Raw genomic sequence first — 17,755 nt, 5'->3', positions numbered from 1 at the left:
GAGAAGCCAACGTGCACACATTAGTTCAAATTGTTGAAACAACAACACAGCCCTCTTCTTGTAAAATGAAACTGAGAAGGAACCCTAAAGGCATTGTTGTAACTTCATCGCAGTGATCTTGGCCATACCATGACTTAACATCCCTGAGATTATCCCCTGCTGATTTCAGTGGAAGTATGAGGAAGACAGAGTGCTCGGCTCCAGTAGGAATGAGCCATTCCAGTGCCAGCGATGCTTTAATCCCAAACAGATGTTAACTATGCTTCATATTGCTTGACAATGTTTTACTGTGCTGCAAAACTTGCTGAAATGCAGGGCAGACACAGCAGTTATTCTTTTTCTTTTCAGGTCTACACCATCGTTGTAGTTCACCGACTAGAATCCAAGTCCATGAAGACCACACAGAAACACCATATAATGTGACTGCCAAATTAATCTCTGACTTGATCAACATCAGCTAGGGCAAGAGTTTTATGTGACAATTGGAATCCAGAACACAAACTTCAATGTCATCTGTAAATCATACATTTTTGTATTGCTAACATGAAGTAGGGAGATCTATACCTCATAAAGGTGCAACCACTTCACCCAGGAGCTCCAAGCCATTTCCACAACATCAGATTCTCGTTTTAACACAAACTTCTGGGGCATCTCAGGGTTTGTCTGTTCTTTTTTCAGTGAGCAAATAAGAAACTAAAGATCTCCAGCATCTATACCTCACCAAATAAAAGCATCTTCTCCACACCTGTACAAAATGCAAAAGCATACATATGCCTAAAGTGCTACATTGCTCACAATTGATCATCTTTAATTTCACGTGGAATCAGATCTAAAATTAATGCTTGTTTCAATGATACAAAATTAAGCAAAAATCTCATCCTTCAAAATTTGACAAGTCACACACAGACCAAATTCCCTTTCTCTTCCTCCTGTTTCAGAGCTTACTCAAGCACTTAAAGCAGAAAGTTACTTTGGTTAATGATAATTTCATAGTATAATACTTACCACAACCCACATGGATGCAATGACCCACCAAGGAGATGGTCTACACTTGAAATGCAGAAAATTGGAAATTTGCAGCATCCCATTTTAGGTTGCTCTGCTTTTACATCTGAAGTGTATTACAGGATGTGCAGTTAAAATAAAACTAAGTTCAGTCTCTTTTATTCTTCCCTAAATTAAGACTTATTATTTTTTTTAATTTCAGGTCAACTTATTTGTTCTTCAACAATATATTGAGAGCTACTCACAACATTCTACATTAAACACTACTACTAATGCTTTAATACATTATTGATCTTGTAACACATACACCTTCAAGCAGGCCATATAATCAAGTCTTTATAAAACCATGCTTAGAAAGCACAAATAAGCAAATGCAAATGATGAATAGATTTTAAATTTAGCTCTTTGCAACAGTAAATCCCCAGAAAGAAATACAGTCAATGGGAATCATACCCAGTTTGAAAAACAGCAGGCAGAAAATGAGGTGACACTTTCACACTCCTTTCTTGCTCCATGATCTAAGTAACTCTATCCTATCCTTCCCTGATAAGGGACCTCCAAATATCAAAGAACCATCACTAATTAGAGAGAGGTAATGCAACGAATGAATGGGGAAGATGTGTTGCACCAACTCACTCTTCAAATGCATTTCCAGGGCCACACCATAAATTTGCTGCTCTTTGTAAACAGGTCTTAGACCATAGCAAGCAATCCATCCAAACAGCACATGGATGGAGAAGACACTGAAAAGTTGAGCTGGAGACCTCTAACACTAAAAGTAGGTGGTAAAAAAGGTGATTTTTTTTTCATCAGGGAACTACTCTACACAACTTATAGTAGCACCCTTCTTGCTCTGAGGTGCAGAAAGTCACTGAAACATTCTTCTCAAGCCTCTCTCAGGGAGACATCCACAAAACTGAACCTTCCTTCCTACTAATATTGACAAAAAAAGCAAGGTCGATATTTTTAAGAACACAGCCTTTCATCATCTTACCTGCACGCTCTCATTTAGTCCAGAAGAGTAACTACTGATCAGCTCAGCACAACCACTGCACGTTTGTTGTGCTTCCAGGCAAGCCTCACTGCGGTTCCTCTGCATTGCACGTAAGGCTGGCAGACACCCCTCTATTAATGCCTGGTTACTTTACTTCTGGTGTAATCCATCTTCTGCTCCCAGATCATATATCTTTTTATTTTTAAGATTGATATAACACCCAGTAGAAAAGAAAATGAGTTTATGATACACCATAACCACATTAAATATAAATTCTGCATTGATTAATCCCTGATTAATCACACATGGGATTTAGCACATCTGACAACAGCAAACTCTCAGGACCCTTTTTGGCTTGTACCAGGATGTCTGAAAACTCCAACAATGAAAGCTTTTGGCCTGTCAATTCAAATTCCAGGCTCTTGTTGGATCTGGGTTTTGCAGTTGGCAGTATGACAAATTCTTTTCCCACACAAGAACTCTAGCAGAAACTCCCCGGTACGCACTTGGCATAACCTTCCTAATTACACTGCAGTCAAGGCTGACGAGGGAAGCCTTCATCAGAAAGCCTGCTCTGGAATATGCGACTGCCAATTGCCATGACATGTCTTTCTTTGATTTAAAGTAAAATATATTTAGTTGAATGTAAGGTTATTTCGGTAGCAAGACTAAAGAGGGACAGGATGTTTGCTTATTCTGCTGACAGGCTGCACCCATAAAGGGTAACGAATACACCAGACATTGAGAAAGAAAATATAGCTTGAAACCACCTTCTGATACATTACTTATTTGCTTATCCCCCATACATTACTTATTTTGTATATATACCAGCTTCATTATTCCTTGTAGTTTAAAAAAATTATATTCTTCCCTAGAATATTAGCATACACATAACAATCTCTTCACCACCGCATAGTGGCAATTAATACTACAATATTTTTCCTTCATTTAAAATGTAAACTGATTTTTATTTAATCTTGAGTTTGTCTTATGCAGAGATACATCTCCAGATGTTGAAAAGCTGGCAATAAGTGAGTGCTGAATTATTATCTGGTGTGGTATGCTACTGTTTTTACGAGACCTATTTTTATTGTCAGCCTTGACGTCAGTGTGAACACCGATTTCAAAGAATGTTCAATCAGGCTGCAAACTGTAAAACTTCCACAGCAGTGAAACTAAACAATGCAGCCATTAGTATAAGGAAAAGTGTCAGACATTATATTTGGACACAGATTATTTTGACAAGTAACTGGGCATAGCAGTATTTCAAAATCAGGATTTTACCACGATCCCAGACTGATGAAATATAAAACATCTTTGCCATCAAAGTACAACAAGTCTAAGACAAAACTCTACGAACAGCCCTCAAAGATAACTTATTAAAATTATCTGACCCTTAAAATACTTCTTGTTTATATCGTGCCTTTCATTTCAAGGCTCTAAAGCACACGCTATGATTGCTCGTAACAAGAAAGCTAATTCGAGAGAAAAACAGATTTGCTACATCAGACACATTCCTTACTCCATGCTAACTTCTCAAGCTGGTAGGACATTAATATTTGCACTGCATGTTTTTAACTACTTCGCAGTTAATAGTCTGCTTTGGATGTTTTCAATCAAATATTCAGTGGTTGCTATTTGCAATGATAACAAATGTCATTTCTATGTCAGCATTGGGAAATAGTGTACTAACAAAAAAAGACTTCTATATTCACAATAAATAACTGTGGTCTCAAAAAAGCCTTCATAACTTTAACTACATTTTGGTTTTGTGGATTTCAAGACATAAACACACTAAATAACTTCTTTTAGAACGACATAGATTCCATTATTACCATCTACGACTAATTTTATACCAGTTACCACTTTATGAAACCATTCTGAAGTTATGGTGGGCACATTCTTAGAAATTAATGTTTGTACCTCTAAAAAGTCCCCTGTGATCCATTAACAAAGATCATACAATAGAATGGCTTGGGGTGGAAGGGACCTTAAAGCCCTTCCAGTTCCAAACCCCTGCCATGGGCAGGGAAGATGACAAATGGTAAAACATCTTGGTAATTAAAGTTCAACACCAAGCGATGAAATTAAGACAACGCTTTTCAGTATACGAAATTATTCCAGTCTGAACACTGCAGTTAAGAATCCACACACAAAAACCCTTCCCTTTGACAAAACAAAACTCTCAGAAGTATCGTGAAGGAGCAGTACTCTAACTTCAAGGAATGGTTGAAAAAGTTGGCATTAAACAAGCTACTGTTCCATGTCCAGATCACTTCTTCTCGTACATTTACATCCTATTACAAAGGTCCTGAGAAACTGCCAGAACTCACAGCAAATAACATTATGGAAACGGTTGGCACAGCGAACTGGTTTCCTGAAGAAGACACCAGTCCAGCTCTTCCCATCACTCCTAATGCATGCAGCAGAAAGACACGGTGTGGTGCCCCACATACTTCAACCTTAGCTTTCCACATGCCAGAATATGCTAATGCTGCTTCTTTAAAGACTAAAAAGATTTTGGACCCCCTTATCCACACAATTGGAGTATCTCCAGCCGAAAATACTCAAATAATCTGATTCATCATCATGAAAATGGAAAAACACCTACAAAATCTAAACTGGGAGAGAAAACACCTGGCAAAAAGTCATCTCATAAGACAGCAGTGAACACAAACACACCGAGGAACTTGCAAGACTACTTACAGTATTCATTAAAGGTGCTGCTCATACGCTGGTAGGGTCAACTTAGCGTTTTATTTTATATTCCCCTCCAGCCAGACAACTCCAGCTTGCTAACAGACCGTATGTTTCTCTCAAGATGGATCTAGGCAATCACACCCTATTATTAAGCACTTCAAGATTAAGCTGCTGGACCTTTCTGTACCTTCTTCTGACATCACCTCATCTAGAAACACATCCAAAGGAACAGAAAATCCTATTGGCATTTCTGGGAAACGTGTGACTAGCAGACAAAACTATCACCAGTGGGCTCTAAATCAGAAAGAAAAAAAACAGTACTGAAAGACAAAACACTATCAAAGAACCATAAAAGCTGAAAAAATGATGAGGAACAAAGGGATAATCTGTAGTCAAAACCAGAATAAAACAGCTGAAAATCAAATGCAAACATCCAAAACCTAGAATGACATTAAAGATTGATTTAAATATCTGCCATACCCATCTTTGTATCTATTAATTTTGTTGTACAGTGCTAATTAGATACTTGAAACTATCTGTTCTTACAGCCCATGCATACTTCCTGTCTCTAGGCAATTATCCTGCCACCCCCAAGCCTCAATGGGAGCGTGCAATCTTTTCCTTTAGCTGGGCAGAGATTCTAGAGTTGAAAGCAACGACGCCTAGATTTAGTTAAGTCTCTCCAAAATAAATATCAATAAGGTCCAGAAACCTTGATCTACAATCAGAATATAAGTGTGTTTTGATACAGTGACATCAGGATCAGGGAAGTTAGATTTGGAGTTGCTCCTACAGCAATGAATGTCACCATGGTTTTGACATCTTCACTACTATAACAATTTAGGGCTGAAAGTAGTACAATTTATCTTAAATAGATTAAAGGATTTCATCTGCATAACTTGCAGACTGCATAACTCTCCCCAAGCCTTACTTTCTTCAAGCTGCCTTCCCAGGAGGTAGGAATCTGCAGAACCAATTTCCTGTCCCGCCATCATTGAGGAGAATGGGAAGTGTTTTTTATTATTATTATTTTAAAAAGAGAATCTTTCCCAAATACCCTAAAAGCAGAGAAGATCTTTCCTTTAATTTCTCTGCCAGGATTTTGGGCGAGCACATCAACCCCCGTGCAACAGCATGAGTGTAACACATTGATCTGACTGCTTCTCATGGCTGAAATTCCACTGGTCACCTTCTCTCAACTCACATTGAAGGATATCACTGCTTTTGTTTTCCATATCTTTTTCTACCAGAGGGCCTGGAGAATGATATACTAACAGCATCAGACCATATTCGCATCACTTACACTGAAAAGACGGAATGACTGTGACACAGATATCACTCCCTCACAGCAGCAACGGAGGGTGAAAGAGTGGATATTCAAAAAAAAAGATAATATGCTTAAAAGTACTTAGAGTAATATATTAATTTATTATCAACTTCTACCTCTACTTTTCTGTCACACTGCAGCATAAACAAGGTACAGAAGAAGAAGAGGATATACCCACACATTTGACAGTTGAAAAGATGTAAGAAAATGTCATGCCATGTTCTTCTTGGAGGAGTATCGGGAAGCAAAGCAGGAAAATGAAGAAAGATCGGGACAGCTCTACCCAAAAAAAAAGGGCATGCAAAAGCTTTCAGACTGCCATTCCTGCTTTACAAAACACAGGGCAGATGCTCCAACCTGTACAGGCACTACCACTTCACACCAACCTCACTGATTAACTTCCCTCACAAAACCCATCGTGGTTACCTGAGAAATGCAGAGAAATGCATTAACAAAGCAAAAGTTAGAATGATTTCCACACACACACAAAAAAAAAAACACCTAATCTGTATTGTTTTAAAAGGAAACTGTCACATAGCTGAGGCTCTAAGATTTACCAAGCTAACAAATGTCCTAATCTACCAGATAGAGCATGCACTCGGTTTCCCAAAGCTGAAAGAATCCCTTCTTCCTACACATGCTTCTTCCTCAGAAAGATAAACAGAAGCTGTTTGGATACAAAAACTTTTATTTATCCTATTATGTATGTGTTAAGACATATTCCAGGCACCGCGTAGACAGAAAATACCATTGTATAAACAAATTTCACAAACTAAGCCATATTGGCTTGTTCTCCAAATGAAGAAAAAACATTCCTGTCAACTGGAAAACTGTTTGAGAAATTTGTTTAAGATTCTGAAGTGTTTTTAGAACAAAATCTTGCTCTTTAAAATATCCTTTTATTTTGTTGTTTGAAGTGTCTGGGGCTATTTCAACTACACCAAAAGCAGAGAGCAGCAAACGATCATTTTCAGCAGTGAAATACCAACTCTGAGAGCTACTAAGGGTGAAGATACCAACAGATCATTCCAGGGGAGAAACACCTGAAGGAAACTGTTGAATTTTGAAATGCAATTTTTATTCTCAACTACGCTTTCTTAAATTTTATCATCGAAATTTAATACTTACCTGGTGTTCTCAGGCAAGGTACTCTTCTCAGGCTGATAATATTTATCAGTCCTTGGCAAATCACCAATGCAAACTGTGAGGAATAACCTGTACAAGCTGGCAGTTCACTCTAACCCCTTCTAAACTTCCCTTCACACTCTTAGAGCACTAAGCTGTTCCATACACCCTACACAGCACCTGAAACCAATTTACAGAGCTTTAGATGAAGTGCAAATGGAGTGAAAACCATCTCTCAAAGACCTTTGGACAGCTAAGAGTTTGCATTGCACTGGAGAATTTCCATGGCCACACTCGAGGAGAACAACATAAATACTGTAAAATTTCATCCTCAAAACCCTTTTTCAATTCTGTAGACCCAAAGACTTCAGTGAAGTTATTCAGCTGTTGGAGGCCGAGCACAAACATTGCTGTTTGAGCTGGAATTCTCAATCTCGCTTTGTTCATTTTTGCAATCTACAAATGCAACTGAGAAGGCCACAAATTCTCCCATGCTCATGTAAATAGTTTTACCGGGAAGCGGAGAGTTCCCTTTTCCCCCCCCAACATCCTAAAATGCTGCTACACTACACTGCTGGCTGAGTCCCAACAGAACAGCTGAGCAAGTCAACTAGCTTGTCTCGTCCTAAACTTTGACAGAGATTGATATTGGGTATTGACAGACTATCAAAATACTAACCTGGTATTCAGCTACAAAGAAAACTTCAAAATTACTAACAGTCTTCTGGAAATACCTCAACAGCTCTGTCCTCATCTAGTTTTTTTTGTTGGTTTTTTTGTCTGTTTGTTTGTTTTCCTGGAAACACTTCATTATTAATATCACTAGTGATTTATTTTTTTTAAGTGCTTAATGACTTTTGTTGCAGATATAAAAGCATTACAGGAGCATCCACCATCCACTGGTGATGTGTGGCCCTCTAAAACAAAATATGGCTTGTCTCAAAACTTCATCAATGGATGTTCAAGTACTTTAAGATGGAATTGCCTCATAAGCCTTCTAAAGATAAAGGTAAATTGACTTAACCTGATCGGAAAGCAAGGGAGACAGTACTTTCACTGATTTCACTGCTGTCCTACCCCACCCGTTAGGGTTTACCGCATCCTGTACCTGAAAAATCAAGTCTCTCTCTTAAATTTGGTACATCCTAACTGAGAAAAATGATAAAACAATTTGAAAATATGTTCAACACTGAAATTGTCTTGTATCAATGGCTATATCTGACTTTTGTTCCACTGTATGGAAGCTTTCTGTTTCAATATAAAATAACAGTCTTTATATAAATGAAAAATCTCAGCTGAAATAATAATTGTTATTAATGTAATAACAAAGTACAAGTCCATTCAAGTGTCAACTCCAACGAAAGAAAAAAAGCAAAATATTGTCTACAGGGAAAGAAAAAGATTTCTATTACTATCTCCCTATTAAGGCATAATATAAATAGTGGGGTTTTAACACTTTTCAATAAATGACCATTTAAAAACAAAAATCAATACATTCTGAGTTGTCATTTCTATTGTGAAAGAGATTTGCAATGAATGTGAGTTAACCAGAGGTTGGGCCTATTACTTCTCAGTGTGCCTGAAGTCCAGAAACATCCACTCCATCCCCAGGTTGAACACACACTGTTGTATTGTCATAGTGAATGCACTCCCCCAAACAGCTATTTGGTAGCACACGCTGACAACAGTTGAGAAAGGAAAGTACAGGACTATGACCCACAAAAGGCTAAAAGAGCTCCCTAGCAAATCTACAAATATCCTAAGTTTTAACATCCAGTGTATAAACTGTGCTGAACTCCTAGTTCCCCTGTGGCTTTCTCCTAACAGATGTTTGTTGCTTTTTTTTTTAAGCATTGTGTTAGTTGGGAGGAAAAATTCAAAACTTTAAAGTATTTTAATAAAGATGTTTCTACTACATTGCCTAAAACCTGCTAAGTTTTAACCACTATTACTAGAAAGCTGAACATAGCTCTTATCTCCAAGATATCTCTGCACTGTAATAGTGCATGCACTTACAGTGTGAGAAATGGTCCCTCTGTACTCAAAATTAACCCTGACCTCTCACAGCTCTGTTTCCAAAACATACCAAATAGCTATTTACTAATTAGTAACCCTGGTGGCTCTCTCAGACCATACGACTCGTACCAGCATGGCAATCCTTCCCATATCCCTCTGAGCTGATCAGCACAACCTCAAGTTCCTTCCTGAAAAGCCCAGGGTAACACTGCACCTCTCAACTCAAGGAAAACCAGGAACAAGGTCAAAGTCCCTCTGGCTACAGTTCAAACACCCCCCATATTTACTAGCTAAAATATTAAGCTAGTTTTGTTTTCCACTCCATATTACCACTTATTTTGAAGTGCTTCTTTAAAAAAAAAAAAAATACACACGACATGCATGTTGAAAAATAGACATGCCATGCAGTCCAAATAATCAATATTGCTTTATTCTGCAAGAGCCTAAAATGAGTTAATTCAGAATATCAGACTTCACCTGATTTCTTGCTGTCACTTGGTATAATGCAAAGATCCACGCTTGGGTTTTGTTTATTTGTTTTTGTTGGAGTGGGAGGATTATTTTCACATGCAGAGGATTGATTTCATTCCTGTACGTGTGAGCTGCTGTAGATATTCCCAAGCAGAAAGACTCCTTTCTAGAATTATCATCAATATATATTACAAGAGAGTGTTTACTTCCATCCTGCCTCTGTTCTAAAAGCCTCCTCTGTGCTAATTCCCAGAGCAAGGCTACAGGTCTCCTGCTCAAAATTTCCCTTTAGATTCTCTAATCCTTTTCTCCTTAATCTCCATTATACGAAAAGAAATCCACATATGCATGGGCTGTGAGAAGCTAAGTAACTTTACCTCTCACCATAGTTACCACATCTGATTTAACCACTGGGTCCGGACATTGAATCATTGTCCTTTAAGATTAAAGATTTTATTTGTGTATGCCTCGATATGTTCAACAAGCATAAAATCCTGAAAACAGACTGATTTTAATATCATTAGTAGACAATTACGTTTCAATTTATGCGACAGTAAGAGAAGAAACCATCCACCCCTGCTATTTCTGTACCCTGTGTGTTGTTTTCCAGGATCTCAGAAGCTAAAATGTTTAAACGTGTTACTATGACTGTTATTAAAAAGATTTGCTGTCTAATTCAATTCCTGGAATGATTCTGAAACAATTTTACATTCAGGTTTTCATTAGCGTGCTCAACTGTTCTATTAGACTTTTTTTTTTTGTTTCTCATGGTAACCAATTTTATTTGACTTCACAGAAGCTGTTCAAATATTTAGAGGCACTCCGCGATGGCAGGAGTTTATCTAGGAGCATACATGTTGTGTCACAGATATTCCTTTCCTTGTTCTTACTCGCCTTCCCCCTCAGCCTCCCCCCCCCCCCCCAAAAAAAAAAAAAAAACAGTAGCAAACAAATGAGATCTGGACCAGCCACACTGCACCGGGGACGTGCTCACTTCAGCTGTTTATGCGAAAATTCAAGTTACAATGGGCACATTTGGAAATTACGAGCTTGCTAGTTAAAGCAGATGCTTTCTTACGTTCCTTCATATGCACGGTATCCCTCTGCCAGTATCGGCGAGCGCAAGAACTAAAGTATAAACATCTGCACCACCTCGCTGTTTTGTTAACATTCTTTCACACATTTCCCTTGCTAACTCCGAAAAGGCTCAACGGTGTAAAAACGGGGAAAATGGGAAACATCTGGGCAATAGCTACAGCGAAGGGAATGAAACATGAATAAACAAAAACATGGCGAAAGTGGCCTGGGGTTGTTACACTGTCAGATCATTTTTCCAAGCCCAACATCAAGGCTTTTGTTACAACCAAAGCGGTCATTTGCATGGAGAACCAACAGGGTTTCTTCTTCTTCAGCGTTTCCCCGCTCGCAACACACACTCGCTCTCGCCGGCACACACACACACACAGAGGCAAATCTTCTCTCTGGCAAACCACCCCCGCCGCTAAATACACACGTATCGAAGCCACAGATCACCAGCACCGCTCCGCACGCCGAATACTTGGCGACTAAGGCGTAATTTCGGTATAAAAATAACAGACAAACCTTTGGAGCGCTGCCCCAGCCGGAGTTCCTCTCCCTCTCTCCCTCTGCTCTGCTGCTACTGACAAGATCAGGCTGAGATGAACAAGTCCATGCTCCTCCAGCCCCGCTCCTCGGCGCTGCCCACCCGCTCCGGGCTTTAAATAATAGCAAACTTTCCCAAAGTTAAAAATGCATCCAGACGAAGGAAGGCGAAGCACAAGGCCAGGGGAGCAGGCGGCGCTGCCCGGGCACTTGCTGCGGCAGCACTGAGGGCACCGCTCTGGAATTGGGGCTGTGTCAGCGCTTTCTTTCTAAGCCCCCCCATTTTTCAGCAGGCTGCGACTCAAAGTGAAAAGAAATCCCTCCCGGCTTAAAAAATAATAATAAAAAAAGCTCACAGGTGCCCCCCCACCCCATGGGATTTTAAACCACCCATTTAGCCCAGTCTGAGAGTTGCTGCGCTCTGGCAGCCGCAGCACGTCCCACATGCTGCTGGGGGGGGACGACGAGGGGGTGTAATGCAAACGGAGCCCTATTTAAAATAAAATTTCTTGAGAAATTGATTTGTGTTGTGTATTTTGACCCCCCTTTATTTTATTAATTTGTGGAAGCAAACTAACAATGAGGCTGCTTTGCGTGATGCCTCAGAGAGGCAGGCACCGCGCGGCCCGGGGCAGCCCAGGGCCTGCTCACGCCGCTGACTCAGCCCAGGCCAGGCCTGTGCTGAGCGCCCGGCCCCAGCTCCTGAGGGCAATGAGGTCCCGTCCTGGGACCCCACTGCTGAGCCCATAGCCAAGTAGCTCTCACAAGTGTCCTTATAATCATTCTGACTCAAGAAAACTACCCACAGTTGCCCCCAGTTAGTGCTTGATGTTGGTGTTCAAGAGGTGCCACAGCAGCACCACCTCTCCCAGTCATCACCCACTGGTGCAACTGGAGTGGGGTCTGCTGGCCATGGGTTTATTTGGGGTCTGCTGGGGTTTTACACCATAGGGGTGTAAAATTTCCTGTCAGGTACAGACATAAAACCACCTTCTCCCGCCTGTTTACACAACCCAGACACACTTCTCAGTTACAAGCTCAACAGGTACAATACCGAAACAAGAACTCTACAGCCATACTAGTAATTTCATTTAAAGTCAAGATGTGCATTTAATGTAAAAGTGTTTTACATGCTATGTCTGCTGGGCAAGAAACTGAAGTCCAAGTTTTGCCCCTTGTGACTGAGAAGTATCTAAAGCAACAGGCAGCTCATTTGGTCCTGACGAAACCCAGCGCATCAACACTTGTTCATCAAAAGGAGTTTCCCTGCTCTCTGTGAATTTCTGATGCCACAGTTCTGTTTCACATCTATTCTATAAAATCAAACAATATCCATTTACACAGAGCAATCCCTTTAAAATGCTTTGTTGCTGTGAATAACTCAGTAAAGCAACAATTTTCCCAGTAGGGTTTGTCTCAAAATACTCGAGGCAAACATTTCCCAAATCCTCATTCATCTCCTAAAAATTTTAACAATTCCCAAATATTTAAAGGTATCTGAGATTAGTATAGGTCACCTCACATTCCTGTCTTGCTAACACAGATTAGCTGCTATGTATATTTTGATGATAAGCTACCCTGATATTAACACCTTATAAACAATACTGCGGACAGTAGATGCAATTTAAAAAAACAACACATTTCTTCCATCTTCAAAAGAAAAAAGACATGAAAAGCAAGGTCTTCAATATATCATAACTCACCAGAAGAATACAGTGAAGGCTTCTACATAACACAGACAGTCCCATCACCACTCATCCAACCAGGGGAAGATAGCTCTTCCATGCCCATGGGGCGACACGTGCTCCTACCCAGCCCAGCACAACACAACTTCCTACCACTGGCTTACGCCACCCTCATGTGCTACGATGAGAAGTGATGGAGGCACACATTCCTTTCTGCCACCCTGCTACAGGGGCTATGATGTCCACAACAAGGAAAGACAGGCAAGTGGAGTAAATCTCGATCCATAGGACTATTCACTCAGGTTTCCACTTTGCTATACCAAACAACATATGAAGTATTTAAAGTTTTGGAAAAAAAAAAAAAAAACATAATTTGAAAAAAATGCTTAGCAGTAGACATCCAACCTGAATGATGCTATGATCTATCTCTCACCATTAACCTGGAGCAAAGTGGGAAAAAAAAAAATAACTGGAAACACTGAAGATAACTTCACACACATAAGGCTCTCCTTAAAGTTTAGAGGATTCTGCACACGCTGCTTAATTGTAACTAATCACTAATACACATTAATAAAATACTAAACGAGGACAAACATTAATAAGTCATGATTCAACTGGACAATGACAATAAATACAAAATGGAAGCTGATTTTGATTCTGTTTACACCACTAGGGGACATAGAAAAAAAATAAGTTATCTTACACAATCCTTTACTAAATCCAAATTTCTCTTTCCTATTTAAGAGTGGACCAGTAGAATTCACGAGAACTGTAAAAGCAAAGTTGCACTGGTAATTAAACTAAATTAAATTAAACCTGGGCTTTATAACTTCGTAAGGTAGGTTAAGCAAAAGACATTTATTAACCTAATATGAAAGAACAAAGTACAACCTCCGTATATGAATAACCATACCCCTGAATAACAATAACCATAAATATTTTGCTCAATTCAGCAGAAATCTACAGATTTTAACAAGTGCAAAAGATCATCGGTGTAGTTTTCATCTCCACATTTAGCAGGCCAGCATTCCCATTACAAATCAACAGCTACAACCTGAAATTGAAAACATGCCAGCAATATGAATAGGTTGTATCAATATTTGCACACGGAGCCTAGAACATAAATTAGCTGACACTCAACAATTAAAGCTTCCTCTCTGAAGTTGCAATATTTAAAGGTTAAAGATTAGACATGCTCCCTCTTGTGTTAAACTAAGAATACATGGCATACATGCTGTTTTCTCTGACATGATGGTTGCTTGGCCATCTGTTCCAGTAAGCCCCGTACCTTTGGTTACTAACATCTGACAAACCATCGCCAATAGTTTTCCGGTGTTAAGACAGGTACAGTCCGAGCACATAACCTATATCCACAAAATACCTGTTACACCACAATAGTTAGCGAAATATCAAAAAGGACCACTAACATTTTACTTCTCAAAAACCTGTGTAAGTAAGATTTTTGGACAAATATATAAACAAATCAGTGAACCACACAAAAGTCACACTCAAGTCACACTCCTTCAGTCCCTGCATGTGCCCTAGAAGAGTTCAATGCTAGTTCAAGCTGTTCAGTAACATCAATGGCAAGGAGTATCAGACAGCAGATTCCCCTGTAAATATTAGCCTACAGAACATGTAAAGCAGACAGGAACAACAGGAAGAATGCACAGCGCTCCATAATTAAGTCTGTAAATACAGCGACAACAGAGAAGTTTCCCGTCCTCCCCCCCCCGAGCCCAGGTGAACCATTCCCTGCACAGAGCCTTTGTGGAGGCAAAATCCTCCTTACACAAATCCTCTTGCAGAATCCAGCCCCCAGATCGTGCCTAGACATGAATGTTAAACCCAGGTGTAAGTAAGGTAAACGCTTTTACTGATACACCTTTTAAACCAAGACTTCACACCTGGTGCGGGCTTGGCAAATTACATTTAGGCATAAGTTTGCTGATTACAGGCAGCATGAGCCTGAAGGCCAGCTGAGAGTAAACACAAACAGTTCGCAGGAAAAAACTGAAGAGATCTAACACCCAGCTCTACGGCTGCACACGTTTTCTTTTATTTACCACCAGCCCTTTGTGTGGGATAGATGTGCTCGGTGCAATCAGGCCTATGGTAATAGGTAACGTTACCAAATACCCTAGAAAAGCAACCTGTACTAAAAACAACTTGCTTTTTCAGATCGTAGAAGGGTGCTTTATCTTCCTGGACACACTTGTGCTCACTTTCCTAGCTTCCTGCAGCCTGGAAATCCCATCACCAGAAACTTCTGAGAGCACAGAACCATGGTGACTGCACCTGCAGCCAGCTCGGGAGGCTCCTTAGGGCCCTGAACCCCAAAAAGATGCGACCTGAAACATCTCTGCAAAGAGCCAAAGCGAGCACTCAGCACTTCCCGTGCAGTTTCCCACCAGCAACTTCACTTTTTTTTTTTTATTATTATTATTCCTCATACGAGCAGCTCCCCGTGGGACACTGAGAGCACACCGCCACGCGTTTCCCCTATAACACCACACATTACACCAACCACGGGGACTCCAGGGGGGCATAACTCCTCCTTTACACCAACCACCAGTACTCAGGGGGTGCTCTACTCCCCCTTTACACCAACCACTGATACTCATAGGGTGCTTTACTCCCCCTTTACACCAACCCCGAGTACTCATGGGGTGCTTTACTCCCCCTTTACACCAACCAGGGGCACTTCGTGTGCTTTACTCCCCATTTACACCAACCACTGATACTCATATGGTGAGTTACTCCCCCTTTACACCAACCCCCGGCACTCAGGGGGTGCTTTACTCCCCCTTTACAACAAACAGGGGCACTCCAGGTGCTTTACACCCCCTTTACACCCACCACTGATACTCATAGGGTGCTTTACTCCCCCTTTACACCAACCAGGGGCACTCCGGGTGCTTTACTCCCCGGACGCCCCGCAGGATCGGGCCCCTTTCACCCTGCGGGCACGCTCGGGGGGCTCTGTGGGGTCTCGAGAAGCTCGGGGAAGGGGAGAAGCCCTGTGGGGAGAGGGAGCCGAGGGGAAGGGGACTCACGCTATTTAAACCTCCGCCGCCTCACCGCCTCTCACCCGCTCCCTCCTCCCCGCGGGACCAGGGGCGGCCCCCTCCCTCCATCCCCTCCCATATACACGCCGCCGCCCGCCGCCCCGCCCTCTCCCCTCAACCGCGCCGCCCCATTCGCTCGCGCGCCCGCCCGTCAGAAGGACGGAGCCACGCCATTGGTCGGGCGGCCCGTCCGTCGAGGGCTCCGCCCCGCTTCGCCCCGCCCCTCCCCTTCCCGGACACCTCATGGGGGTGTCCAAACGGCCGTTTCAAGTCACCAGGAAAATTTACTTTTAGGCCCCGCCCACCCCGCTCCACGGCTTATTCTGATTGGGCGGCGAGTGCGCACCGCCCGTTGCGATTGGGCAGCGCGCTGTCCGTCACCCCGAAAAACCCCGCCCATCCTAGTGCCGTAACCCTCATCTCCGACATTTGATTTGTCCGCGTTTCCGCGCGGCCCCGCCCCCTTCCAACGCGCCACCCAACCAGCCGCGCTTTCACATCCCGGGAGGCGGCGCCAAGGCGCGCCTGAGAGCCCCGCCCCCATTGGCTCTCCCCACCCCGCCTCATCTCTCCCCCCTCCTCCCCGTGGAGCGTACCACCTCCATGGCGGGGGGAGGAGGGAGACGGGGGGGGGGAACGCCATTGGTTCGTCCCTCCCGCGCGGGAGGGGGCCGCTGTTACCCGGCATGCGCCGCGCGCCGGGGGGAGGTGGGCGGGAGGAGGAGGAGGCGGAGGAGGTGGCTGAGGGGGGGGGCGGCTGCTGCCTGCTCCAAGATGGCGGTGCAGGAATCAGCTGCTCAGCTCTCAATGACTTTGAAGGTGCAGGAGTACCCCACTCTCAAGGTGGGTGGCCGGCCTCCCCCCCCCTTCCCTTTATTTCCTCCTCCTTTACCTTCGTTAATACGGTAGAAGGTGACGCTCGCCCGGCTGTGAGCGGCGGTGAGGAGGCGGAGGTGCCCCCCCCCTCCACCAACCCCCCCCCACATCTCCTCACAGAGCTTGGGAGGCTCCAACCTCAACCCCAGCCTCGCCCCCAGCCTCCTCCTTCGGCCTCCAGCTCGCTGCCACCGCCGCTTCTCCCCGTCCCCTCCCCCTGCGGCGGGGCTGAGGGACGTGCCCGGAATATTCAGCCCTCCCCGACAGCTCCCAAGGGACGGGGGAGGTCCCTCGGTGTCCCCCCCGTTGTCCCCATCCTCCTCCGTGCCCCCCCTCCTTGTCCCCATCCTCCCCCGCTGTCCCGTCCCCGTCCCCCCCCCGAGTGACAAAATGGGCGCCGGTTGGGGGCTGTGGGGGGGGAAAATTGGGCGCTGTGGGGTTGTTTTTGGGGTTTAAGGGGGGTGCGGGTGGGCTGGGGAGGATGCTGGGGATGGGGATGGATGGAGGGAGGGAGGGTGGGAGGGGGCGTGCTGCTGTGGGGTTGGGGTTGGGGTTGGGTTTGGGATTGGGGGGGGAAGATGGATCCTTCCTTGGCTCCCCGAAGGTGGGGATGAGCTGAAAGACAAAAAGGGACGGACGTGCTGCAGGCCTGGCGAGGCGGCTGAGCCCAGCGAGCGAGGATCTGAGAGCTCGGAGGGTGCCCTGAAGGGTGCTGAGCAACCTCCGAGGGCCGGTGGGTTCCCCTGGCTGCTCCCCTCCAGGTATTGTGAGGCGAAGGAAGGACTGGGTGCTGAGCGCTAAGGTCATCGCCTCCCAGAACTGTTGAAGTGGAAGGAAGATGCTCGTAGGAATCAATGGAAACCTT

General features: G+C 43.3%; 2 protein-coding genes across 5 annotated transcripts in view; one reads left to right on the top strand and one right to left on the bottom strand.

The window, feature by feature from the left end:
• The window catches only part of CTBP1 (C-terminal binding protein 1), a 228,916-nt gene extending 212,865 nt beyond the window's left edge, over positions 1 to 16,051 (bottom strand). For 2 of the 3 annotated variants that reach the window (XM_084286841.1, XM_084286842.1), the window contains exon 1: positions 16,003 to 16,051. The gene's annotated coding sequence lies outside the window, so the exon portion shown is untranslated. The remainder of the gene's footprint in view (positions 1 to 16,002) is intronic. The other variant, XM_084286840.1, reaches the window with a different exon arrangement.
• A 715-nt stretch (positions 16,052 to 16,766) lies between these two features.
• MAEA (macrophage erythroblast attacher, E3 ubiquitin ligase) overlaps positions 16,767 to 17,755 on the top strand; it is a 49,774-nt gene continuing 48,785 nt past the window's right edge. For both annotated transcript variants that reach the window (XM_084285851.1, XM_084285853.1), the window contains exon 1: positions 16,767 to 16,857. In XM_084285851.1, coding sequence (XP_084141977.1) covers positions 16,789 to 16,857 — 69 coding nt within the window. In that variant the 5' untranslated portion in view covers positions 16,767 to 16,788. The remainder of the gene's footprint in view (positions 16,858 to 17,755) is intronic.

This window comes from Netta rufina, assembly GCF_964035555.1.
Source record: "Netta rufina genome assembly, chromosome: 4".
NCBI lineage: Eukaryota > Metazoa > Chordata > Aves > Anseriformes > Anatidae > Netta > Netta rufina.
This window is presented reverse-complemented; position numbering and strand designations above follow the sequence as displayed.